Raw genomic sequence first — 26,571 nt, 5'->3', positions numbered from 1 at the left:
TGAGAGGCGGGGAGGGCGCCGGGCCGCGCGGACAGCGCCCCCCGCCGCCGCCGGAGCCGCGCGAGCCGCCGCGGGAGCCGCCGCGGGAGCCGCCGCCGCCGCCGCCCGAGCAGGAAGGAGCCGCGCGGCCGCCGCGGACCCCCCCGCCGGCCCGGGCCCGCCGCCCCCGGCGCGGCGTCGCCGCGGCGCCTCCCGCCCGCCCGCCCGCCCGCCGGCCCTCGCGCCCTCCTCCCCCGGCGGCGGCGGCCCGGCCGCCCCGCGCTCCCCGGCGAGGCGCCGCCGCCCGGCCCGGCCCGGCCTCGCCTCGGACGCCTCGCTCCGACATGCCCCGCTCTGGCGGCCGGGCTCGCGGAGGATCATGACTGCGGCAGCGAACTGGGTGGCGAACGGGGCGAGCCTGGAGGATTGTCACTCCAACCTCTTCTCGCTGGTGAGTAGCCGGGCGGCGGGGAGGGGGGCTGCGGCGGGGGGGCCCGACCTGCGCCGCCGACCAACTTTCTCCTCCCGCCGCCGGGACGTCGCCCCTCCCTCGCCGCTCCCCGCCGCCCGCCGCCCGCCGCTTCTCCCCCTTTTGGATCGTCTCTCCCTCGCCTTGGATCCCGTCCAGTGTTTATTTGGCTCTTTAAAAATCATTTGTGAGCGCGGCGCTCGGCGTGGAATTTGCATGTGGAAGTCTCAAAGCTGCGGATTCTGGGTCGCACTTCGAACGCCCACCCTCTGTTGCCATCACACCCCCTTCCCCTCCCCTCTCTCCCCCCCCCCTTTTTTACCCCTAAATGTGGAAGGCTTTGCCTTGTGCTGCCCGCGCCCGCGATAAGCAGCCTTTTCTCCCCCCCCCCCCGCCCGCCCCCCTTGCGGGATCGGCTGCCCGCCCGCCTTTCGAAAATTTTTTTTTAATTCCGTAATGACACCTGCAATTTCGCCCGAAAACAGTTGATTGAATGCGATTGTGTCAGTAAAGGACTCTTGCACCCGAAGCTCCTGCGATTGTAAACAGCGACGGCCGCCTGCCTCTCGGGGCTCCCTGCGCCGGAGAGCCGGAAAGCCATTGCACCGAGCCGACGGAAGGTGGAGGAGCCTTTTTCTTCCCTCTCTCCTCCTGTGTCTTTTAAAAACTGTTTTCTCTATCCTAACAACGAATCCACACACACACACAAAAGCAACAAGCTGGGCGGTTTGATAACATCGCTTTTATCTGCCTTCGCCTTTCTCGCGCTCTCTCTCTCTGATAATTGACAACTTTTCCCTCGGATTTGAATCGCCTGCCTTAATCTTGAAGCAGTTAGGGTGTCAATTGTTCTCCTGGAAGCCTGGCACCCGACGACGACGTCTAGATTCATCGAAATTAAAAATGTATAGGGCTCCAGCAACTCTTTCCTGGCGGTGGCACTGACATTTGGTGGTAAATGCCATCTTTGCTTTTTTATTGGGTCGTATTACCTAGCTCTGAAAACATTCACCTTGTTAAACCTGGCGTTTAGGCTAATAATTGCGGTGCGTGGTCTTTAAATATGTGCTTTGTGCATGAGTTACTGTATGTATAGCTATGTGCCCGGGAGACTACGAATTTGTTTAAATATTGAGCAAAGATTTGTAAACAGATGTAAGGCAATTATGTTTCAAGCGTAGAATATAATTGGAAAATTGGCTGAACGGTTTGTTTAATTTAGCTTTTAAAAAAACCCAACTTAAGTCATGTACCCTTTTTGAGGGGGACTGCCTTTGGAGAGCATGCATTTTGGAAATTGTTTTCTGTAACCCCTGCAGTAGATAGAAGCATCATTTCCTTTTAATCCTTGTTTACAATTACACTGGATAAATAATTTAGTGTTCAAATTGTAATTAGTTACATTTAATTATGGGTAGGCATAGATGCTTTTTTTTTTTTCTCTTTGAGACTAGTGGAGAAATACACATTCTTGCCAACTTTTCAAATGGAAGTGTTATTTTATTAAATATTTCCTTATGCAGATAAAAAAACATCAAGACACGTGATTTTTACCTACAAAAAGACGGTGACATAATATCTGTACTTTAAAGTATAGATCAGGTCAGTCTTTTTTTTTTTTTCTTCCAACATTTTTATTTAGGTATTCAGTCTTAAAATTCAATTACAAGTTTCAGTTCTGCCTCTTCGTACTGTGATAATTTTCCCTTGATCTTTCGACATATAGGAATAGAATTCATTTTGCCACCTCTTTTCTCTCTCCCAGTATATCATTTAGTATCAGTCAGATTCAGAGACTTTAATAGATTAGCAAACATATTGATTAAGGGGTATTTAAAATGGTTTTTGTTTGGTGGCTGGTGACCACATTGACACTTTAACAGGTAATTAAAATAACCAAGTAGACCAATATTAGTGAGGAGAGAGGCCCGAAATTACCATATATCATTCAGACTGGTAATGGCTTGTGTATATGTGGCTAATTTATATACAGTAGATTTTGCAGACCAATGAAATTATACGTGTAGCCAGACTTTAGGATATATCATTTTTTTATCTTTTTTTTTTTTAACTCAAGGATGATAATGTTAAAGAGATAAGATGCTTGAGATTCTTTTGGAGAAACAAGCAATTTTATAGGAGAGGATTTTGTGTTTTATGACTGACTAAAGGTTTGTACTTTGGGTATTTCTCTCCTCAGCCTTTTTAAACCAGGAATTGAGGGTTGTTGTTGTTTGTGTGTGTGTGTGTGTGTGTGTGTGTGTATAGTATTACTTATTAGGTGGCAACTTTGAAATAAAGAGCTGAGGAAATGCATGGGTTGACCTTTTCTTTTTTATTTAACAACTGTAGAATGTCTACATTCTTTTGTGTATGAAGGGTGGATAAGGTGCTAATTTTTTTTTTTAATTGAGAATCTTAAAAAGCTGATGATACTGTGAATTTTTGCTCATTCCAAATGAAGAGTTTCCTTGAAAAGCAAATACAGCAGGAACCTAGAATTTTAAAAATACGTTGTCTGAAGTACATTGTATAGAATAGTTAATTCCAAGGGAGATAAAATCATCTCCTGTTTAAAATAAAGCATGTATTACAAGGACTCTTATGTGCTTAATGATAGCATGTATTTTTCTTTTTGGCCTGCAATTTTCTGAGCAAAGTATTGTTTATAGAGAATTTACTTAGATACTCATATTAATGTGCATTGAAATATAAACTAGAGGTTAAACTACAGATCATTAGTTGGTACCACACTAATGATCCACCCACTTTCTATTACCTTGAAGGGTTCATTATGGCTTAACAAAAGTTGATTGTGCAATCAACTACCTTAAGATTTTTGTTCTTGTTTTGCTTTCTGATTTTCTACTGCATGGCATCAGATTTCCCAAATTGTCTGTTACCCCCCCCACCCCCATTTCCTAATGTGAAGAATGCCATTGTGTATGTATGATATGGGTGATTGCATGTTTCTTACTCTGCATTACTTACTGCTGCATTAAATGCATGCCTTGCTGTTACCTTTGTGAATCAAAACTGTTTTCTCATGCAGTCCATCACATTTCTGGGAAGACTCTTGTTACATATTCAGCCAGTTATGATTCAGTTAAGTGTGTTAAATCTGTCTTTTTGGAAAGTGTAACAGTCCACCCTATGGTGTGTCAGCTCACCCTTGAGGGAAGACATAATTTCCAGATAAAAATATATTTTTAGTTTTGTTTCTTTAGTCTTGTTTCTCTACTGTGATCATATGGAGGAAAGTGATTTTGTGTTCTTTAGCTAGATTTAAGTATATACTCTTTGAGGTGGGTTGGTCTAATTCTTAGGTATGTGTCTTCCACGTTTAGGTTGTTTTATTTGTTAGAATCTTCCTGACTATGGGATAATTGGGTGATGGTATCAAATTCTCTTCCCTGAATTGAAACACACATAGACATATAGTGCATACTTCCTATGAAGGACTGGACCATTAATTCTGTATATGAAGCTTTCAGGGAATCTGTTGGTGACCTTTCTTTTTTTCTGAAGAGACTTTTTTTTTTTTTTTTTTTTTTTTTTTTGCAGAGAGAGAAGATAGTTGTAAATATAGAAACTTTGAAATCTATTCTTTTAAGCTAGAACCAAATGGGGATGGCTATGAGTTGAAAATGAGGCAAAGGGAAGGATTTCTCTCATTTTCTCAAGTGTCAAAATACATGCACAGAGTGTTTTTTCATCCCAATTGACAATTTTAGTATTTAAACTTCAAGCATCTTTTTTTTCATGATGGTTTATTTTCTTTAATGAAAATATTCATAATTTGCTAATGTATGTTTTCTGTTTAGCATTTTGTTGTTAGTAGCACATGGTGTTACAGTATTTATATATTTTTAATAGCAATAATTGCCACCCGGTAATAGTTGCCATATTAACCTCCAATTGCTAGTAAATATTTTTAAGTACATAATAGACAGCAATTTAAGGCATAGTGTAGCAGTTTACTGGACCGTTTTAAAGAGCCATTTGTACGTGTGATGAGTTCATAATTTTAAAGAGAAAATAATGTACCTAAGACTTCCATGGTGCAAAATAATGTTGCTGTGTTACTGCTCGAAGTGCTCACTGAGAGGAAGTTAGTTTGGGACTCTCTTCTTTGTGAGAATAAAGGCCTGGGGTTGCCTTTAGGACTATAAGTGTTTATTGAGTTTATCCCAGGGGCTTATATAGCTTAGCATTTTCTTTGGAATGTTTTGCTCATGTTTTCATGGTTGTATTAGGTATTTATTTGGGGAAAAAATCTAAGGCATTCCTTTAAATAACATTAAGTTATAGTAGTGGATTATATTAGTTAGATATGTAAGAATGGATTCATCTTTTTTGTTCACTGGCTAATGTAGCCTTGTTAATTGTGAGTTAATTGTATTTATCAAACACTTTTGGAGATCTCCTCTACTCTTGAGAGTAACAAAGAGGATACTCTGTCACCAGTTTGTATTATATGCTATAAATTGAGACAACCATTTGCAAAAGATAAGTACATTCTATAGTTATGTTTGCCAGATTATTTAAAATTGAGTTGAAAAAGAAATTGAGTTGAAACTCAATGTAAATAGTAAAAAGATTGCTTATCTGGAATTTTTTTTTTTTTTTTTTTTTTTTTTTTTTTTTTAGTATGTGTGCTGCCGAATGAGCACTATCTGGATTTTTTTAATGAATAGTTAATACAGCTGTCAAAAGTTTGATTCAGGGATAGACTAGATATTTTTCTGAAATGATTTGACTTATTTTTGATAGAAGAGAATAATAATAATGTTCCCTCTTTCAGTAGTAGAAGGTACTGATGTGTGTGTTTGTTTTTTTTCCTGAAAGTGGATGTTTATTTTTCATAGAAACTAGCCAGTGAAACTAGCCAGTGAGAGAGATTAAAGTTTAAGAAAATTAATAATATGATTGAATATTGGGTATTATTATTACTGAAGTGTGCTCTGCAGCTATATATTAAGTTGAGAAAAAGAATTTCTGCAACATTGTTATTAGTGCCATTTGTTTAGAATGTATTGTGTGCTAATCTGCTCCAGAAGCTATTTGTGTTCTGTAGTGTTGGCCACCAGAATTTCTATTTTGTGTTTTTTTTTTTTTTTAAAAAACATTCGTATTTTGAGAAATAATATCTAATGCATTGCAAAGTGAGGTAGTTAGGTAGCCTAAAAATGTGCTGTGGGGTATAGTTAAAAAAAATTCTCTCTCTCACACACACATTTGTTTCGTAGGACTTGCTTAGAATTTTGGAATTAATGAATCAATATTTGTAATGTGTTCTTGGAGTTTAGAACTTTTTTTCCCTCTTGAATCATTTAACTTCTTTCTGATCCTGTTCAGATAATTTCCTTTTATAGTATGTGCTTTCATTGTTTATTTGAAAGATTTGAAGGTGTTAGCTTTGTTCTGTTGTGGGAATTCACTTCATTACATAGGGGAGACGATTTTCCATTAATCTCGGTAAATATTAACATAAACGAGGAATAGTAAATTCAGACTCATTTGCATGAATGAAATATGTATGCTTGCCCAATTTTTGTTTAGTATAAAGTCACTTATGTACATTGACATAGTTTTCTCTCTCTCCTTTAGTTGTTATAAAAGTTTTAAATTCAATTAAAATGTTGCGGTTGATGTTATTTCTGACAGTTCCCCCTACTCTATTATGATGTTTTATTCTTTAATTTAAAAAATCATTTGTGGTATAGATTAGATTTTATCCCCATAAATTGGCTCTCATAGTCTTCTTTTAAGAGTGCCTGTTTTGCTTGCATTTATGTTAGCATGCTTTTATGTTTGTTGGAATAGAGTTGTTTTCCTTTTTTGAACTAAGAAAATGTCTTTCAGAGTACATTTGGATTGTATTCTGGAAAAAAAGAAGAAAGATGACTTTTTATTTTTCTTTCTTTCTAGATGAGAATTAGGAGAATCAGTTGTGTCCAAGGGAAAATGTTATGTCATTGACCTCTCCATACTCTGGTTTATTATGTATATTTCTGAATGTTTATTTTCTTATTCTTGGTGAATTGTGGTAAAATCCTATTAAAACTGTAGTTTTACTACTGTGAAATAGCACAGAGCCCTGGTTGACAGCTTTCTACATTTTGTTAGTTTTTCCAGTGTGGTGAAATTCCATTACTGTTGAAGGAGCCTCCTGGGTTGATTGTATTAAAATTTCATTTGTGTCTTTATTTTGCATAGTTTAGATTTGTAACTTTAACTTAAAAAAATGGAAAGGGAAAAAAATGGCAAGGGAAGATAAAGAGAATTAGGTAAACTTGCAGGTAAATATTCTTTTCTTATTTCATCATTGGATCTCTTTATTATAATAAAGTCATAATTTGTCCTAAATCACTGCATCAATTTGATATATTTTAAGACATTTGATATTTAAATTTGAGGAAATGTTCTGTTTCAAATAAAATATAGGATTAATTGTGAATAAAATTTTTATAATATTGAGTGGAAATTTCAAAGATTGACCATCTAAAACGGTATATTGCATGAAAACTTGTGGATTTTTTTTTTTCTCTCAAAGAGCATTGATAAGTGTCTGAGGAAGTATTTTTGTGTAAGACACATGAAGCGTCCTCACAGAGTTCTACATTATTTCATTAAATAGGAAAGATGATTAAATCCATCTGGGCTTAATTTGAGAGCTAATAAGTAAAGTATTCAAAAGAGTATAATTGGTGTGAAAAAAACATTTTGTGTTGGCAATTCTTAATGATTGAATTTTAATGTCCTAAAGAGAAATAAGGAAAAACATATGGATATGTAACTCGGGAACCAGATCCTAGTTTATTTTTTTAAATTATTTTTTATTTTTTTGCATGTGTATATTTGTTTGGCACAATCCTACTCATCTTTTAAGTAGGTCAAATATCACCTCCTCCATGAAGCTTTCCCTAACTCTCACTGGCAGAACTAGTCACTCTTGCTCTGTAAATGTACCTTCTTTGTACCTGTGATAAGCACATGAGCTTCTGTAGGGCAGTGACCCTGCTACATCATCTTTGCCTTCTGTTTAATAGTTAGGCCCTCATTAACTATTTGTTAAATGAATGAATTACTGAACAACTATTCTCTATTTCCCAAGGGAGTTCTCATTGCTCATTTAGGTCCTGACCACAATTATGTTATTTTTCTTTGAATTTATTTAAATTTTTAGCTCAGTATTCTGAATATATATTTTCTAGCCTATATGTACTGTGGCTTGGTAATATTTTAGGTGAGTTCTAACCTTTTTTTTAAAGAAACTCACAACTGATCAAGAAATGTGTGCTTATCATACATCAAAGGAATAGGAATTCAGTTAGTTATTTCGTTTTCTGTAGTATAATAGGCAACCTATAGATTTTGGAACCTGTTAGAGATTTTATTTGGGGCTTGATCCAGAAGTCCTTCATTTTCATTCTTTAAGCTGTATGGTAGGGCTTTTGTTCAACCTTTAGTTTAGGATTGCTTTTCATGAGCCCAGCATAATGGGCAGTAATGGGGAAAATTGAGTGGTATTCATATTTTTTATTAGTAACTAGTCAGATCGGGTTGGTTGCGTTGTGGTTATGTGCCTCAGTTTCTCCTAAAATAAACTTGATGGAAATATGGAGGGCAGGAAATATGAAAGATCATTTTGGATACCTTTTAAGGGAAGACTAGAGATTGTTCTTTAGTTACTTAACAAATTACAGCTCAAGTCAGAGAGTAGCCCTAGGCAGTTCACTAGGAAGTTGCAATGGCAAAATTAGTTGTTTTAAGTATGGCACTTTTGTTGTATTTGTACTTGTTTTAGGGGGAGCAGAAGATTAAGTTCTGTGTCTTTTGTCATAAATAAGCCATCATTGAGAAGAATAACTCGAATTTTATCTTTGGATGTTCAAATTTTCATTTGTATATGTGATTCACAGTTGTGTGGTGTATCTTTAATATGCTGAGTGATTTTGCTGTACCAACCCTAAGTTATGACTGGCTGAGCCTGGAAATTGAACTGTGGCTCTTCCTTGGGAGTTTAAGCGATTAATTCCTTGGCAGCTCCAGAGTGCTCTTTGAACTTTAAATAGTAGTTCTATTAACATTTTGAGATTTGTCTCAGGGAATGTCAGAAATAGTACTTAATAAATATCTTTTTCTTCTTAAAGACTAAATCATGTTTTAGTCTGACACACATGTCACAACCCTTACTATGTTTTTGAACAAAGTATATATTCTCAACTACTGGCTAATTTCTGTTTTCCATTTAATAATGCAACAGCATCTAAAATTATTTTTAGATATTGTTGAAGGAGTGAATTCCCCCACCCCCAACTGTAGGTTTTGCAATAGTCAGTGGAAAACTTAGTGGCCTAAGTTTTTATCCAGAGGTGTAGAATTTTACATATAGGTGTTGTTCAGTATTTTAAAATATTTTTTAAAAAGTTAATTTCTCAGTTTTTTCTCCCATGTAGAAAGTTATCCTTTGTTGCTACAAATGATGGTTAGCTTATTTTTGTTGTGTTGTACTTGATTACTTGTATTATTTATGGTAGCATTTTTATGGGAATGAACTTAAATTTATTGTCCCTGTTTAAAATGTCAGGAACACTTATCCTCTGACTGTGTAGTGTTGGCAATCAGAGCAGGCGCTCCAAAAACCCTTCTTGGCCCCAGGCAAGGGAAGTGAGGACAGCCTGGCACCTAGGCACTTTTCTAGGCATTGGAGAGAGGATTGCTATCAAAAGAGTGTTGAGAGGTGCAGATGTGTGTCCCATCCCCCGCCCCCCCCCCCCCCCCGTCCCCTCCCCCCATGGGGAGAATTTTCCCTTTTTCCCTTCCCTTCCTCCCCACCCCCCTTCCCTTCCTGTTGGGATCAACTGCTGCTTCCTCTTTGATACACTTTAATCAAAACTTTGAGAATAGTGGCAGGTCCTGTGATGTCATCAGGAAAAGATTTTTGTATTTCTTTGTCTTTTAGCTCTTCCCTTACCTTTTTTCCTTCACTTACACCAGAGAGAAGCTTTCTACTTGCTATTCTGTGTGGTAAATGAGGACTTCTGAGCCATAGTGAAATGAAAAAGGGAATTGCGGGTGAGATTGGATGGAGTAGCCAATAAACTGGTATTTAAAAGTGTTAATTTCTTGTATGTTATGTTTGAGAAATTTAGGACTTACAGATTTCATTTGTGAATAATGTATATACATCAGTAGTGATTAAAATCTGGCTTGAACTTATAAAAGGGCTAATGCTTTGATGTGTGGGGAAAAAAGATCTACATGTATTATTTAATTTCTAAGATGCCATGTGCTGAGTGCAGGGGAGGAGCACCACTGACAGGTAGCATAGGACCTTGTAGCCAGAAACACTCAGAAGGGGTTTTAAACTGGATCTTGAAAGAGTTACTAGAGAGGAATGGAAAGGACATTCTTTGGAAGCTCAGTTGATAAGTCTGTCCTTGAGAATATTTACTGACTGGTATCTAGGAGAGCACTTCTGTTTTATGGTCTTGGTTCTTGGTTTCCTTTTAAAAAATTACAAAACATGTTGAAATCTGGGGTGCCTGGATGGCTCAGTCCGGTAAGCATCTGCCTTTGGCTCAGATCATGATCTCTGGGTCCTGGGATTGAGGCGCCTCCCCCCTCCCCGTTGGGTTCCCTTCTCTCTCTCCCTCTGTCTCCTGCTCCCCCTTGCTTATGCTCTCTCTTGCTCACTCACGTGTGTGTGCGCGCGCGCACGCGTGTACGTGTGCTTTCTTTCTCTCAAATAAAATCTTAGAAAAAAGCTTATTGAAATCTAATTTTTGTTAGGTGGAAAATTTGAAGTGTGGGCAGGCCAATTTGGATTAAGAAATGGTGATGTTAAAATAATCAGTTTTCTAAAATAATTCAGTTCTGAACTTTAAAAAAAACAGTGCTGTATTACGCAAAATGCTAATGACTAAAGTGACAAATATTTCAGAAACTGGACAGACGTGAATCTTAAATGAGCAGATGGGATATGAAACTAAAAGCAGGAGATAATCCAAGACTATATAGAAACTATTATGAGAACTGAATTGAGGAAAAACAAGTGTGTTAAATGGTATTACATTTAATAATGTGTTTAAAAGCCTTTCTAGGATTGCTCTCTTACATAGACAAACTAGAATTGTTGAACTATGTAACCCATCCTTTAAATTTTGTGCATTTAAAACAAATTAGGTTTCAGTCCAGGATTACTTTTCATGAAGACTAGACATTTAAGTCATGAATATATGTTATATGTGCTTTTCAGTCTACTATAATTTGCTTTCTCTGCAATAAAGATAAAGAGGATAATCATGATTTTCGGAGACAGTCATAGTGGACCTTAAAAAGAAGAGGTGTAACGAGTGAAAGATGAGGAAATTTGCTATTTGGATGGCTGGGTACTTAATTGAAATCGTTATATTTGACTGTTGAGGGTAGACTCTGGATTTTGGTGGGTTGAAAAATGAATCAGTGGTACACTTTCAGCTGGAGAAGCTTGATCCAGGAAGCAAGCAGGGATTTGGGAGTGGGGATGGTAAGAGTTTGAAAGGTAGATTGAAAGAAATTTTTTAGAATCCAAGAGCCTCATTTGTGTTTGTGGGCTTAGGAGCAACAGTAGTGGAGGAGCATAAGGAAAGATGCAAGATAGAAGAAAAGTTGTTAGTTGATGAAAGGAGTCTGGCAAGAGTTGGTAGCAAGAACCCAGGCCATGGCTGGGGCCAGTGCTAGAAAAGAGTAAGACCCCTCAAATCAAAGATAAAAGGATATAAGATATGAGTAAGTGTGAAGGAAGGGCGGGGGCAGTCTCAGTTGTAGCCTGAGTGCTTTTCAAATTCAGAGATTAAATATATTGAGCTTGAGCGTAAATAAATTTAAAAGAGGGGATCCCTGGGTGGCTCAGCGGTTTGGCGCCTGCCTTTGGCCCAGGGCGCGATCCTGGAGTCCTGGGATCGAGTCCCGCGTCGGGCTCCCGGCATGGAGCCTGCTTCTCCCTCCTCCTGTGTCTCTGCCTCTCTCTCTCTCTATGTCTATCATAAAATAAATAAATAAATATTAAAAAAAAAAGAAGTAGCTAAAAATTTTGCATTTTACTTGATGTGCTTGTAATTAGTCTTTATTTTTTTATTTTCCGCTAATGGTCATTTTAAGTAGGTCAGATGTCATCTTCCTAAGTGTACACTTTAAAATTATAAAGCTAATTCTGAGCTAGTCATACTAGAATCGACATACATCTGCCCAAATGAGAAGGGCTCCTAGTAAGCCTCCTTGAAACATATCAAATACCAGTGCCATTGTCCATATATTTCTGGTCTTTTTCCTTTGAAATTGCTTTTAGAGTTTAGTCAGCCACTTTAGAAAATCTTATTTTAAAGGATGCTTCTTTGGTCAGTGCCTCCTCTTCTCTCTTTGTAATTTACTATGTTCTGCTTTTCGCTCCAAGTTGTTGCCAGTTTAGTACCTTAAGATGGGGTTCTTACTAATGATGAGCAAAAACCCTAGGAAGAACTCTACTTTTGGCTATATGGCATTCATATGTTGTAGATGTGTGCTAAGAATTCCTGCCCTGCTTGTATACATCTGCCTCCCAGGTCCTGAGTCTGGTGGTTCAATGTATTTTGTTTTCAGACAGTTTCAATGAAAATGAATTTAGTTGGTACTACATTAACTGGTAAGAGTGGATATTGGGACAAGTTAAGTAGACGTGAGATTTTTGCTTTTGGGGGATCAAAGCAAATTATCATAAGGGAGGAGTAGACTTGAGTAGAATTGTAAAGTTACATCTTGTCTGTCTAGCAAACATCAGATACCATCCTGAGGTCCATTTTTAGTGAGACTGAGGTAATCATTAAGAAAAGCCTTAGGATAAATACAAAAATATCCTGTTGAGATAATCTCTTACAATTTTAGCAGAAAGTTGGAGACCAAAGTTTTATACTGTTGGTCTACTCATTTGAGACTACCTAGTACGCTATCTTGTATCCCATAAATGCACTTTAGCAATTCTTCCACTGGTGAAGATTAGGGTAAATGGCACTTACATATATTTAGAATTTCAGTGTATTGTGGTCTGCCTTAGGGTTTAGTGGAGTGGAGCTGTAGAGGATATTTTAACTATAATAGTCATGCCTATATTAGTTATTTAAATTACGAGTTGGAGTGGCAAGTATTTTCTGGTTTTGGATTCGGGAATATAATGAATTTTTTCTCAGCTTTGTTTTTATGTTCTTCAGAGTACATGGATGAGTTTATTTATCATTCTCTTTGTAAGTTCTTTTCGCATTTAAAAAAAAAGGAATTGAGGGGTGCCTGGGTGACTCGGTTAAGCGTATGACTCTTGATTTCAGCTCAGGTTATAATCTCAGGTTTGTGAGATCAAGCCCCATATTGGGCTCCATGCTGGGTGTGGAGCCTACTTAAATTCTTTCCCTCTCCTTTTGTCCCTCCCTCTTCCCTCTAAAAAGAAAAAAAAAAAAAAAAAAAAAAAGAGAGAGAAAGAAAGGAATTGAAATTCTATCAAAAAATATGGTGTTATAATCGTAGATATTTTAGGAACATTTACTTTCATGATAATTATTCTCAACAACAGGCACATTTTAATTTTACAGATTTATAAAGCACCTGAGCAATATAACATTTAGAAGTTATATCAGCATAAATCTACATCCCAGCTGCTGAAGGCCATAAATATTTACTTTTCAAAATACAAGTTCTTAACTAAACTTCAGTTACTAAAAACATTTTTTTTTTTTTTACTAAAAACATTTTTAAAAGTATGTTGGTTTACATACAAAGTGTAATAAGTTGTGTGGATTGAGTCAAGTGTCCTGATTCCAAATAGATTAAACTCATTAGTTGTCTATAAATTACTTGAAAGAGATATGTACAAAATGATATTTTGTTGCTCTTTGGTGATACCATGGTGAAATTGAGTTTTGTAACCCAGACAGATGGTGCTATTCTTGAATCTGTGTGCAAGATCCTATAACATTTAATTCAACAGTGGAATAATTCTCATGAGAACTCATACTTTGATATGTATAAGCTAATAAACTGGCTTCTTTAATAAATTTATAAATTTGTTCTGAAAAAGAAGTATTTACTTAGGCAAGTTAATACTGGATCTGTTAAGATAAATAGCATGTTTTGGTAGTTTATCTGTTAATCTCAAGGAATATCTAAGATGGAAAATGAATGAAACTCACTAAGGTAGGCAGACACTTGTCTTCTAAAGGAGCTTTGATTTTGTTGCCAAACTTTCTCATGTGGTAGGTGTGATATACCTGACAAACTTATTAAGAACCCAAAAGAGCTGACTTGAACATTTCTCAGAAACAGAAATTTGGCAATCTGTGTTAGAATTCATTTTAGAAAATTGCTATTGATTTAGGTTCTTTGTGATCCACCTTACCTTTTTAGTATTGGAATTGAAAATAGAGGGCTCCTTGGTGGTTCAGTCAGTTAAGCATCTGTCTTTGGCTCAGGTCATGATCCCAGGGTCCTGGTTTCGAATCCTATATTGGGCTCCCTGCTAAGAGCCTGCTTCTCCCTCTCCCTCTGCCTGCCATCCTGCCTACTTGTGTGTGCTCTGTCAAATAAGTAAATACTGTAAAAAAAAGAAAGTAGCAGTGTTTTAAACTGCTTAACCCAGTTTTAATAAATTATGTGGACAGAACTTTATTTGTAAAAGTTTGTTTTCAGTGGTAACTAAAATGAGATGAATAAGTTTGTCAGTTACATAAATAATAATACATAAGTTGTCCCAACATTTCTGGATGTCCTTGTCAATTATTCTTTCATTAGGTATACTTTTTATTTAATACCTAGTCTTTAATAGATGGGAGACAAGACTGAAAGGTGATGTTTGATGCCAGATTGGATGACATGAAGAACCTGGAAAGTTTGTTCCATATGCTCTGGGAGAATGCCTGAAGGGTTTTAAGGAGGATAATGACATGATCAGATTTATGTTTCAGAGGGAAAACTCCTGTGGGCTCTGAGGTGTATAGATTGTAATAGGGAAAAACCAAAGGCAGAGAGAAGGCTCGTAGAGTAGGCTGGATGTGAGAAACCATTCAGGGATAGTAGGAGTGGAGAGAGAAATGACCAAGTGATACTTAGGAAGTACAACTGATAGGACTTGGTGACCAATACATGAGGAAACACATGGCAACAGATGTGTTCTTTCTTGGTTTTATGACATTTGCATTCTTATGTATGTAAAGCCAGGAGGAAGAGTGGGCAGCATCCATATGATAAGTTGTTAGCAGGAGACTTAGGCTTTGATCACAGGAGTGCATATGTGAAAGTATTCACTGAGCCTGGGTCCTTGCTGTTAAGTCCTACAGAACTCAAAAACAAAAATTTTTTTTTAAAGATTTTATTTATTCATGAGAGAGAGAGGCAGAGACACAGGCAGAGGCTGTGTCTCCCTGCAGGGAACCCGATTCAGGACTTGATCCCAGGACCCCGGGATCACACCCTGAGCTGAAGGCAGACGCTCAACTGCTGAGCCACCCAGGCGTCCCTCAAAAGAAGTTTTAAAGTTAATTATGGACAGGATCTTGGGGCAAAATGGCAGGAAATAGTGAAAATAAAGTAAAAACAAACATTGACATCTATAATCTGCTTGTTTTCAGAAAAGATTTGAGGGCAACCCGGGTGGCTCAGTGGTTTGGTGCCTGCCTTTAGCCCAGGGCGTGATTCTGGAGTCCGGGATCGAATCCTGCACGGAGCCTGCTTCTCCCTCTGCCTATGTTTCTGCCTGCCTCTCTCTCTCTCTCTCTCTCTCTCTCTCTCTCTCTCTGTCTCTCATGAATAAATAAATAAAATATTGAAAAAAAAAGATTTGAGGTGTGGGAAGAAGAAGGGAGAAGGCAAGGCCAGTGGGGTGGATGGAAAAGGGCCTTTGGAGAGGTATGGATGGTGAAGATGGTGGTTGGAGGTAGAATTGGTATTTTGGAAGAGAAAAAGCTCATGAAACTTTGATGATCAGAAATGGGCATGAGAAACCCTGATAGGAAGAAAGAAAATGGAGGTGGGGGTACCCTAACAGCAGTGGGCTTATTACATAGCCCTTATTACATTAAGCCTTTGCTTCTAATAGTGGTAAGCTCGGGAAGCAGATTACATATTTTCCCTGCAAATCTGTTTTAGGATGTTTTCATTGAGTTTTTTATTTAAAGGTTTTGATTGCATCTCATACTGGTGATATTTTTGGTAGGAGGAGGAAATAGACTTTTAACCCTGTTTTTCTTGCCTTTGTGGAAATTGCCAATTTGTATAATGGATAGAATAGAGAAGATACTTGTAAAGACTCCAAACAGTGTGTGTCTTTGGTGCCTCTTCCTCATTCTAACTTTGAGTTCCTTTAAATTTTTATTCCAGTCATTCTATTTTTGTTCCCTCAGCACTTGGCTTTCTGATTGTACAATATTTTTATAGGTATTGAGACTGTGATTGTTATGTCATATCTTTACCTCACATTTTGGGAAAAAATTTCCCTTCCTCTGTCCTTCTCTGCCTGTCCCTCCATACCCCTCTCCTTTTTCAGCACATTCCTGGGCTCCCTGAGCTCTGGAGCCATCTGTGCCCATGCTGCACTTTTACTTGGCAGTGCCAGTTCTCAGTGAAAGCGCTAAAATGTACATGTGCACTTCAGAACTCTTTGATGTAATCTCCTTGGTGTGGTGGGGATCCTCTCCTGTTGTTTTGAGTGCACTTACTGGCACAGCGTGTGCTATCCATTGTCAATTGGTTGTAATTCATTCAGCCTTCCCATGTGGGTAGATTTTTCACTTGGTTACCCTGAAGGTGGAGAGTTGGCTTTCTTGCAGTGTCATTTTTCTTTAATTTCTCTCCAAGTGAGGTAGTAACTAATGAAACACGAAATATTTCCAAGAAATGTAACTTCCAAGAAACTAAAACTATAAAAAATGAAAACAGCTAGTCTATTAGATCAGATTTACCCCAGCTCTTCCATTCTTGTTAATGTTCCCTTTTTGTGTACATAGAGGTAATCACAGTATAAATATAGTTCTTCATTCAGCTGAATTCACTAACACATTTTCCATGTGGTTACAGTTTTGTAGTTATAATTTTAAAAGAAAAGTTATTTATTTTATAAATTTAATAAAAAGTTACATAATTAGTTTCTTTTTTTTTTTTTTTTTTTTACATAATTAGTTTCAAATTCAAACAACATTCAAGCAATAAAACCTGTGAAGGTTCTCTGCCCCCATGGGGAGGTAACTACCAGTAATCTAATTTTTGTCATTACAGATTTTGTGTTTTGCATATGTTTGTGTGTGTATATACATAAGCAGTTTTGAAATTTTTTATTAAATATGAGTACGTAAAAGTAGAATATATAAATCACCTATAAGGTAGAATTGTGATACAGTGAACACCCATGTGCCTAATACCCAGAGTAAGAAAAAGGACATTTTATCATTTGCATAGTCTTATGGTGCCCTTTCCTTTCCATTCTTTTTTCTCTTAAAGATTATCCTAAATTTTATGTTTATCTTTCTGTATTTTTTTTATTATTAAGTAGGCTCCATGCCCAGCATGATGCTGAATGCAGGACTTTAATTCACGACTCTGAGATGGAGACCTGTGCTGAGATCAAGAGTCAGATGTTTACCAGACTGAGCCACCCAGGCGCCCCTATCTTTCTGTTTTTTTCTTTTTTTTTTATTTTTTTATTTTTTAAGATTTTACTTATTTATTTGAGAGAGAAAGAGAACATGAGAGTGAGCAGGGAGTGGGGGTAGGGTTGAACCCCTTTTCCCCACTGCAGGAGAGGGAGAGGCAGAGGCAGAGTTTTTACTGAGCAGGGAGCCTGATGTGGGGCTCAGTCCCAGGACCCTCTTATCATGAGTCAAAGGCAGATGCTTAACTGACTGAGCCACCCAGATGCGCCCTTTGGATTTTTAAAAAGTTTTAATTATATATGTTTAGGATAAGTGTCTATATATAGTTTTACATGTTTTTGAGCTTTTTGTAAGTAAAATATACTATTCTTTTGCAACTTTTTAAGTTTAATATTATGTTCTAACAATGTGTACTTATAGTTCACTCTTACGCTCATTTATGCATTCTGTTGATGATGGGTATATTTGTAGTTAAAAACTCATGAGGGATAATTCTCCAGCTTCTACTGTACCATGCTTTTTCTGCTTAACATTGTCTGAAGATATTTTAAAGTAAGCAAATTTAGATATATCTCATTTTTTTCTATGTGTGTTTTTTAAAACAGTTGGTATTCTGCATTATAGGATGGGTGCACTATTGTTAGACCATCAGCTGTGAGAAACATTGGTTCACTTTTTTCCTGTAATAGTATAGTTACACTTTAAATTTTGATAGTTATAGCCATAAATTCTTAAAAAATGTGTCAGTTTACATTCCTATGGGCAATGTATAAATGTCCATTAATGAAACTTAAATTTTTTCTATTTTAAGAAATATCTCAGTGTTTTAATTTTCAGTTATTTCTAATGAAGTTATGAGCATCTTTTCATACGTATGGATATGCATATTCTCTGATTTTTTTCTTATTTTTTGAATCATTTAATCTCTAAAAGCCCTTTTGTTTTTCTATTTAAATTTCTAGTCATTCACTAATAGGAATCTATATTTCATGTCAGATCTTTACATGTTATACACATTGTTAGAGCTTTTGCTGTTTCTAAAACTTCTTTTTAAATGCCTGAAACTGTCTAGCTGCTTGCCTGCTACATGCATTTTCTCATCAAGGTCCTGATGAGGTAGTACTATTCCCGTTTTTCATTAAAAAAAAAAAAAAAAAAAAGTGAGGGAAGAATGTTAAGTAATGTAACCAGTGTCACAAAGCCAGCAGGTGATGGAGTTGTTATTGACTTCAGAGCCTAAACACACTTAACCAGTATGTGTGTATTGTATGCTCTTCTTTCTTTTATCTATATTGCTGTAGGACTTCTATGAAGCTCCTCTTAGCTATTTTAAGCATTATTGGTTCTTTTCTGAGCCTTTTAAAAATTAACAGTGTAGACCATATAATATAGAGCAAGCATGAAGGTAGAAATCACTGGAGCATATAGATTTGCCTGAGATTAATGGAGTGATAATACAGTTTACTTTTTTTTTAAAGTTTCATCGGAGATTAATGGAGTAATAATGCAGCTTAAAATTTCTCCCCACAGATAGGGAGATAGATTTTTTTCCTCTTAGACTGCTTTATTCCAAATTGAGGAATCATTTGGCAAATGAAAAAAGATAGTTTATTGTTTTGATTGATGACTGGGGCAAGGTTTTAAAAACCAAGGTAACTGCGTAGTCTCAAAAAACAAACAAACAAACAAAAAAACCAAACAACCTTATTGGGTCACTTGTGTGGCTCAGTAGGTTAGACATCCACCTCTTGATTTAGACTCTAGTCATGATCTTAGGGTGGTAAGATGAAACCCACCTTGGCTGCACGCTGAGTGGGGAGTCTGCTGGAGATTCTGACCGCCGTCCCACGTGCGTTTTCTCTCTTTCAAATAAATCTTTTAAAAAATGTGTCACCTCACTAAAAGTCTTTTACTTTTTAAGAATAAAAAAAGCTAGTTGCTGAAATGCTCACATCAAAAATGGCTTACTTTAGTACCATAATCACATGTTTGTTAAAAAACAGACAAATAGCTTAGACAAGATAGAAATTAATTTCTTTTTTATATGCAAGCAGTTTGGAGGCAGGCATTTAAGAACTGGTTTGGTTGCTTCTTAGTCACCAAGTGTCCCAGGCTTTTTCTTGTTAATCCATCATCTTTAGTTTATCACAAGTAATAGCATATTGTCTAAGATGATTGTTCAAACTCTAGTTATCATGGTGGCATTCTAGATTGGAAGGAGTTGGAAAGATTGAAAGGACATACCCCTCCTTTTTAAGGAAATTTCTTCAAAGTTCCTTATAACACTTCTGTCCATACTCAGGGAACTTTTAAGTGAGCACCTTGTTTGCTTTAGTAATACAGACTGTATGTTACTTCAGAGAAAGGAGCCATTCATTTTTGAGTAGCCAACTAAAAATGTCTGCTATATAGAGAAAATGATAGAGATTTCTGTTTATAGTCTGTTATTGCAGTTGGGCAAGAAATCATCCTAATGTCACTAATGAACTTCATTAAATAGTTCAGTTCCGGGATCCCTGGGTGGCTCTGCGGTTTAGCGCCTGCCTTTGGCCCAGGGCACGATCCTGGAGTCCCAGGATCGAGTCCCACATCAGGCTCCGGGCATGGAGCCTGCCTCTCCCTCCTCCTGTGTCTCTGCCTCTCTCTCTCTCTATGTCTATCATAAATAAATGAGTCTTTAAAAAAAAAAAATAGTTCAGTTCCCAGAAATTTTCTAAGAGTTCTCTTAGTTAAGGTTAATAAATATACATCATTAACCAGTGTTCTGATGTACTTAGGCATAAGAGTAATTTTTTCAAAAACATTGCTTACTTTCTAAAAGAGATTCATAGTTTAAGAGATGCACAAGATGGTAAGATGGCATTTCGCTATATTAAAAATAGATTTTTTTGAGATTTTTTTTCGTGAATTCTGCCATTAATACATAAATTTTTGGTTATCTTTATAGAGGTATGATTTATATACCACGAAAACCCATTTTAACCAACTAAATACAGTTTCATGAGTTTTGAGAAGTGTATACCTATATGAAACCACTACTGAAATCAGAATAGAAAACATCTGTGATGTACCCCCATCTCCAGATAATCATTGTTCTTTTACTATAGATTCATTTTGCTTTTTTTAGATTTTTTTAATCAATGGAATCATATAGAATACAGTGTTCTGTGCCAGGCTTTTGTTGCTTACGTGGGTTATTTTTGATTTTTTAATTTTAATTTTTTAAAAAGATTTATTTATTTATTCATATAGAGAGATTGGCAGAGACACAGGCAGAGGGAGAAGCAAGCTCCATGCGGGGAGCCCAATGTGGGACTCGATCCCGGGTCTCCAGGATCACACCCTGGGCTGCAGGCAGCACTAAACTGCTGCACCACCCGGGCTGCCCGGTTATTCTTTTTTAATGCTGAGTTGTAATCTCTTATGTTAATACACCACAGTTTGCTTACTCATTCATTTATTGGTGATTATGAACATTTATGTACTGGTTTTTTATGGAGCATATGTTTTTATTTCTGTGAATAGGAGCACAGTTGCTGAATCAATGTGGAAAACATAGAGTTTATAAAGAACTGTTGAATTTTTGAAATATGATTGTATCATTTTATATCTCCACTAGTTATATGAGATTTCTAATTGTGATTCTGAGGTAACATTGATTTTTCTCTCATGACCTCTTTCAGAAATTTTATAGTTTTAATTGTTAGGTTTAGGTCCATGATCCAGTGATCCATTTTGAGTTATTTTTCTTTTCTGCAATATCAGGAAGGGTGGTGTGTAGATACCTGGTTGTTCTAGCATCATTTGTTGAAAAGACTGCTTTTCTCATTGAATTACCTTGGCATCTCTGTCAAAAATCATTTGGATATATTGGATGTAAGTGTCTATGTTTACGCTTTATCTCTGGATTTTATATTCTGTTCCTTTGATCTTTATCCCTCTTATGCCAATATCACACTATTAAGATTAGTGAAATTTTATAGTATGTCTTGAAGTCTGGGCAAATTCTCCAACTTTGTTCTTTTTCAAAATTATTTTGGCTCTTCTAGGTACTTTCATTTCAATAGAAGTTTTAGAATCAGCCTGTCAATTTTTCAGAAAGGAGCCTGCAGGGACTTTATTGTGATTTCATTCAACCTATAGACCAAATTGGGAAGAATTGACATAGTAACAATTTTAGGTTTTCCAGTTTGTGAACATGGTCTTGCTTCCATTTTTTTTTTTTTTAGATCTTTAATTTCTGACAAGATTATTTTATAGTTTTTGGTATACTGGTCTGGAACATATGTTACCAAATTTATCTCTAAGTAGTTCATATTTTTCAGTGCTGTTTTAAGTGGCATTGTTTTAAAATATCATTTTCTACTTTTTCATGCTAGTGTGTAGAAATCCAGTTAAGTGTTGAATACTTATTGACATACTCAACTTTCCTAAACTCAGTTATTAGTTGTGATAGCTTTTTTGTAAAGTCTTTAAAATTTTGTAAATGTGCATGATGATGATGTCTGTGAATAAAGATGGTTTTATATTTTCCTTTCCATTTCTATGCCTTCTACTTATTTTTCTTGCTTTATTGCATTGGCTAGTGCCTATAGTACAAAGTTGAATAGCACAGTATACTTCCTTGCTTTGTTATTGATCCTAGATGGGAAGTATTCAGTCTTCCATTGTTAGTTGTGATGTTAGCTGTAGTTTTTGAACCTATTTTTAATCTGGTTGACGAAGTTCCCTTTAATTCCTGGTTTACTTAGTTTTACCATGACTAGGTGTTGGTTTTGTTAAATGTTTTTTCTCTATTGTGATGGTTATAGGTTTTGTTCTCTTAATATTGAAGATTATATTAATGGATTTTTATTTTATTTTATTTATTTTTTTTATTTTTTTATTAATGGATTTTTAAACTGGTTCAAGTTACATTGATGGGCTTTTGAACTAATTCAGCTAAGCTTGAATTTCCAAGATATACCCCATGTGTGTGTTGTTAACCATTTTATGTATTGTTGGATTTGATTTGCTAATATTTTGTTAATATTTTAAAAATCTATGTTCATGAAAAATTATCATGTGGATTTCTTTTCTTGCAATATCTTTGTCTTGGGTTGTAATGTTAGTCTCATAAATGATTTGAGAATTAGCTCCTCCTTTGTTTTCTGAAAGAATTTGTGCAGGATTGGTGGTATTTATAGAATTCACTAGTAAAGCCATCTTGCCTTGGAGAATACTTTGTAGGATGGTTTTAAATTATGAATTCCAGGGATCCCTGGGTGGCGCAGCGGTTTGGCGCCTGCCTTTGGCCCAGGGCGCGATCCTGGAGACCCGGGATCGAATCCCACGTCGGGCTCCCGGTGCATGGAGCCTGCTTCTCCCTCTGCCTGTGTCTCTGCCTCTCTCTCTCTCTCTCTGTGACTATCATAAATAAATAAAAATTTAAAAAAAAATTAAAAAAAAATTATGAATTCCATTTCTTTAATAGATTTAGGGCTATTCATATTTTTAACTTTTTTGTTTTAGTTTGGTAATTATTTCAAAGAATATGTCCATTTAATGAGTAGCTGTATTTATTGGCATAAGGTTGTTTATAATAATTCTATTATCTTTTCATTGTCTTTAAAATATGAAATAATTTTTGTTTTCATTCCTGATATTAGTAATTTGACTATTTTTCTCTTTTGATTAACCTTGAGAAATTTATTTTATTGATTAAGAAAACAACAACAAGGGGCATCTGGGTGGCTTAGTTGGTTAAATGTCTGCCTTTGGCTCAGGTCATGATCCTAAGGTCCTGGGATCCTGTTCAGTGAGGAGTCTGTTTCTCCCTCTGCCACTCCCCTCTGCTTGGGCACTCTCTCTCAAATAAAGTCTTAAAAAAAAAAAAAAAAAAAAAAAAAAAACAGAAAAAACTCTCCAAACAAAGACAATAGCTTTTTACTTTATTGGTTTTCTCTATTGTTAGTATCTTTTATATTTCGTTCATTTCTTCTCTTTTCATTATTTTTTTTCTCAGTTTACATTTGGTTTAATTTATACTTTAGCTTCTGAAGGAAGAAGTTTGGAGCAATTTTATACCTTTTTAATATAAATATGTAAAGCTACAGATTTCTCTTTGAGTGCTGTTTTATTTGTACCCTGTATTTTTTCTGTGTATTTTGTTTTCATAATCCATCAGTTTAAAATCTTTTCTACTTTCCCTTGTGATTTCCTTTTTTTGTCTTACGTGTTGTTGAAAGGTATTTAATTTCCATATTTTTGTGGAGAAGAACGAGTGTTCTAGATATTTTGTGACTTTCTAATTTTGTTCAGGGCACCTGGGTGGTTCAGTCAGTTAAGTGCCTGCTTTCAGCTCAGGTCGTGATCTCATAGTACTGAGATCGTGCCCCAAATTGGGGGAGGGGTCCCTGCTCAGTGGGGAGTCTGCTTGTCCCTTTCCCGCAGCTACTCCCCCTGCTTGTGCTCTCATTTTCTCTCAAATGAGTAAAATCTTAAAAAAACTAAAAAACTGTATCAGTATTTTATGGCACAGCATATGGTTTCTCTTGGTGACTTTCATGTGCATTTGAAAAACTTGTGTATTCTGTTGAGTGTGTTAGTATAATTTTCTTGGTAAATGTCAGATTGGTTATCTTGGTTGATGGTGCTCATGTTTTCTATGTACCTTATTGATTTTGTTTACTTTTTCTATCAGTTGATGAGAGGAAGCCTGCTGAATTATAATTCTGGATTTGTCTGTTTCTCCTTTTAGATATATCAGTTTTTGCTTCATATATTTTGAAGCCTGGTTGTTAGATGCCTGCACATTTGGGATATATGCCTTCTTGAAGAATTGACACTTCTCATTACAAAATTTCCCTCTTTATTCTTTTATAGTTCTCTTGGAGTCTACTTTGTTATTAATCTACCTATTTTAGCTCTCTTATTGTTTGTATTAGAATTTGTTTTTATAGTTAAAGTGCATTTCTTGTGGACAGTATATAGATGGGCCTTTTAAAACTTTACTTATTCTGAGAATTGATGTTTTTTACTTATAATAGACTATTTGTGTTTGATATAATTCTATTGATGATTGTGTTTAAGTCTATTATCTTGGTATTTTTCTCTATCCCATCGATTTTTGTTCCTTTTTTTCCCCTCTTATCTTGCCTGTTCTTGGATTATTTGATTTTTTTCTTATGATTCACTTTTATTTTGAATGTTGGCATCTTAAATATAATCTTTTACTTTTTAGGGACTGGTCAGGGATTTATAATATGCATCTTTTAAATTTTCACAGTTTTTAAGTATTATTAAATTTCATTTGTAATGTAAAAAACCTTAGAGCAGTATACCTACATTTTTCTCTTTCTGGGTTTTGTGCTACTGTTGTCGTATTTTTTTTCTATATCTGTATTCAATCTATGATGCATTATTTTTGTTGTAAAGAGTTAATTTGTCTTAAGGAAATTAAAAAATGAGAAAATAACTATTTTATATTCATATATTATCTACCTCAGGTACTCATTCTTCCGTATGGATCCAGATTTCCATCTGATATTTTCCTTGTATCTGAAGAACTTTTTTCAAAAGCATTCTAGTTGTATTTCTTTTTTTTTTTAATTTTTATTTATGATAGTCACAGAGAGAGAGAGAGATTGGCAGAGACATAGGCAGAGGGAGAAGCAGGCTCCATGCACCGGGAGCCCGACATGGGATTCGATCCTGGGTCTCCAGGATCGCACCCTGGGCCAAAGGCAGGCGCCAAACCGCTGCGCCACCCAGGGATCCCTCTAGTTGTATTTCTTATGGTGCAATTCCATTGGTTTCTGTTCATCTAAAAAGAAGTCTGTATTTTACCTTCACTTTTTGAAGGATTGTGTTTGATCTAGAATTCTAAATATGGACCTACCCTCCCCCCCTTCAGCATGTTCTGTTGTTTTCCTGGCTTGCATATTTTCTGTTGAGAAGTCTGTTGTAAATATTGTGTTTGTTTTCCCTTATTAAATGTGTCTTTTTTCCCTCTTGACAGCTTTTAAGATATTTTTTTTTATCACTGATGATCAGAAATTTAATTTAGATTTTTTGTTTGTTTTGTTTTTTGTTTTGGGTTCACAGAATTCTTTGGGTCTAAGATGTATTGTTCTCACGACATTTGGAGACAATTTGGCTATTTTTCAAAAACATTTTTTCTTTTAATTCTCCCTTCTGCCTTTGGATACTGGGACCCTGATTACCTGCATATTAGAGTGCTTGATAGTATTCTGCTTTTGACTTTATTAATTATTTCAATTTATAAAACCTCTCTGTTCTTCAACTTGTATAATTATATTGTATGTTGTCAACTTTCCTAACTTTTTTTTTTTTGGACTGTGCCTAATATTTACTGTCAGACTTATTTAGTGAGTTTTTAATTTTGTGTTTGGAAATTTTTATGCTTTTATATTTTTCATTTTTTAAGTTTGTTTTTTCCTTTAAATTCTTGACCATACTTAAAATAGCTGTTGTAAAATGATTTTTGATATCATCATCACTTTCGTGTCCGGGTTTCTTTTCACTGGTTTTTCTCCTGACTATCTATCTACATCTTTGAATGGTATTTTTTTATTGGCTGTTGGATTTGTGTTTATTATGTTGTTGAAAGTCTGAATTTCGGGATCCCTGGGTGGCGCAGCGGTTTAGCGCCTGCCTTTGGCCCAGGGCGCGATCCTGGAGGCCCGGGATTGAATCCCACGTCGGGCTCCGGGTGCATGGAGCCTGCTTCTCCCTCTGCCTGTGTCTCTCTGCCTCTCTCTCTCTCTGTGTGACTATCATAAATAAATAAAAAAAAAAAAAAAAAAAAAGGAAAAAGAAGGTCTGGATTTCTTTCCTGAAAGAGCTGAATTTTGTTTTGGGTGGCAATTAAGTTACTTCTAGATGAAGTGATGGTGATAGTGATGATCATATTTTTGTGACTTGATTATTTTGGGTGGGTTAGAGCAGTCTTGATGCTAGCATATGCCTAGTTTCTTACTTTTGAGGCATGGCCCTTCTGTGGTCTCTATTGTCGAAGATGTTTTAACAGTGTTTTCACCCCGACTGTTTAGAACTAGACTGTCTCCCAGCTTAATGTGAGCTGTTAGAGTGATAGGTCTCTTACTAGAGATATCTTAACTATGAGATATCTGGAGTTATTTTTCCATAGAGCTTTCTGATAATCTGTTCTCATAAATTCCAGATGCCTCAGCCATTGCAGGGCCTACTTCATTTGTTTTCCTAGCTCTGTGCTACCTTTTTTGTCCAGTGTTTGAAAGTAATAGTTTCATATTTTTTGTCTAGTTGTTTACGGTAGAACAACATTTATGGTGCTGCTTATATTTTAAATGTCAAATTTGCTTGTGTGTATTATCCTAGTATCCTAGTTCAGGGGTCAGCGGACTTTTTTTTTTTTTTTTTTTTTAGGATCAGAGTAGTTATTTCAGGTTTGTGGGTTGTATTGTCTCAGTTGCAGCTACTCAGCTCTAT

General features: G+C 36.3%; 1 protein-coding gene across 8 annotated transcripts in view; it reads left to right on the top strand.

Moving 5' to 3' along the window:
* Positions 1-272: 272 nt before the first annotated feature.
* Positions 273-26,571, top strand: part of MED13L (mediator complex subunit 13L) — a 294,941-nt gene continuing 268,642 nt past the window's right edge. For 5 of the 8 annotated variants that reach the window (XR_012019241.1, XR_012019242.1, XM_072802653.1 and 2 more), the window contains exon 1: positions 273-430. Coding sequence is in view for 3 of the 8 variants with exons in the window: in XM_072802653.1 (XP_072658754.1) it covers positions 359-430 (72 nt within the window). In the remaining 5 variants the exon portion in view is untranslated. Of the gene's footprint in view, positions 431-1,050; positions 1,069-1,202; positions 1,403-26,571 lie in introns of those variants that run through there. The other 3 variants (XM_072802658.1, XM_072802657.1, XM_072802656.1) reach the window with 3 other exon arrangements.

The sequence above is a fragment of the Canis lupus genome, chromosome 27, assembly GCF_048164855.1.
Source record: "Canis lupus baileyi chromosome 27, mCanLup2.hap1, whole genome shotgun sequence".
NCBI lineage: Eukaryota > Metazoa > Chordata > Mammalia > Carnivora > Canidae > Canis > Canis lupus.
Note: the sequence above shows the minus strand (reverse complement) of the source record. Positions and strands in the feature narration are given on the sequence as shown.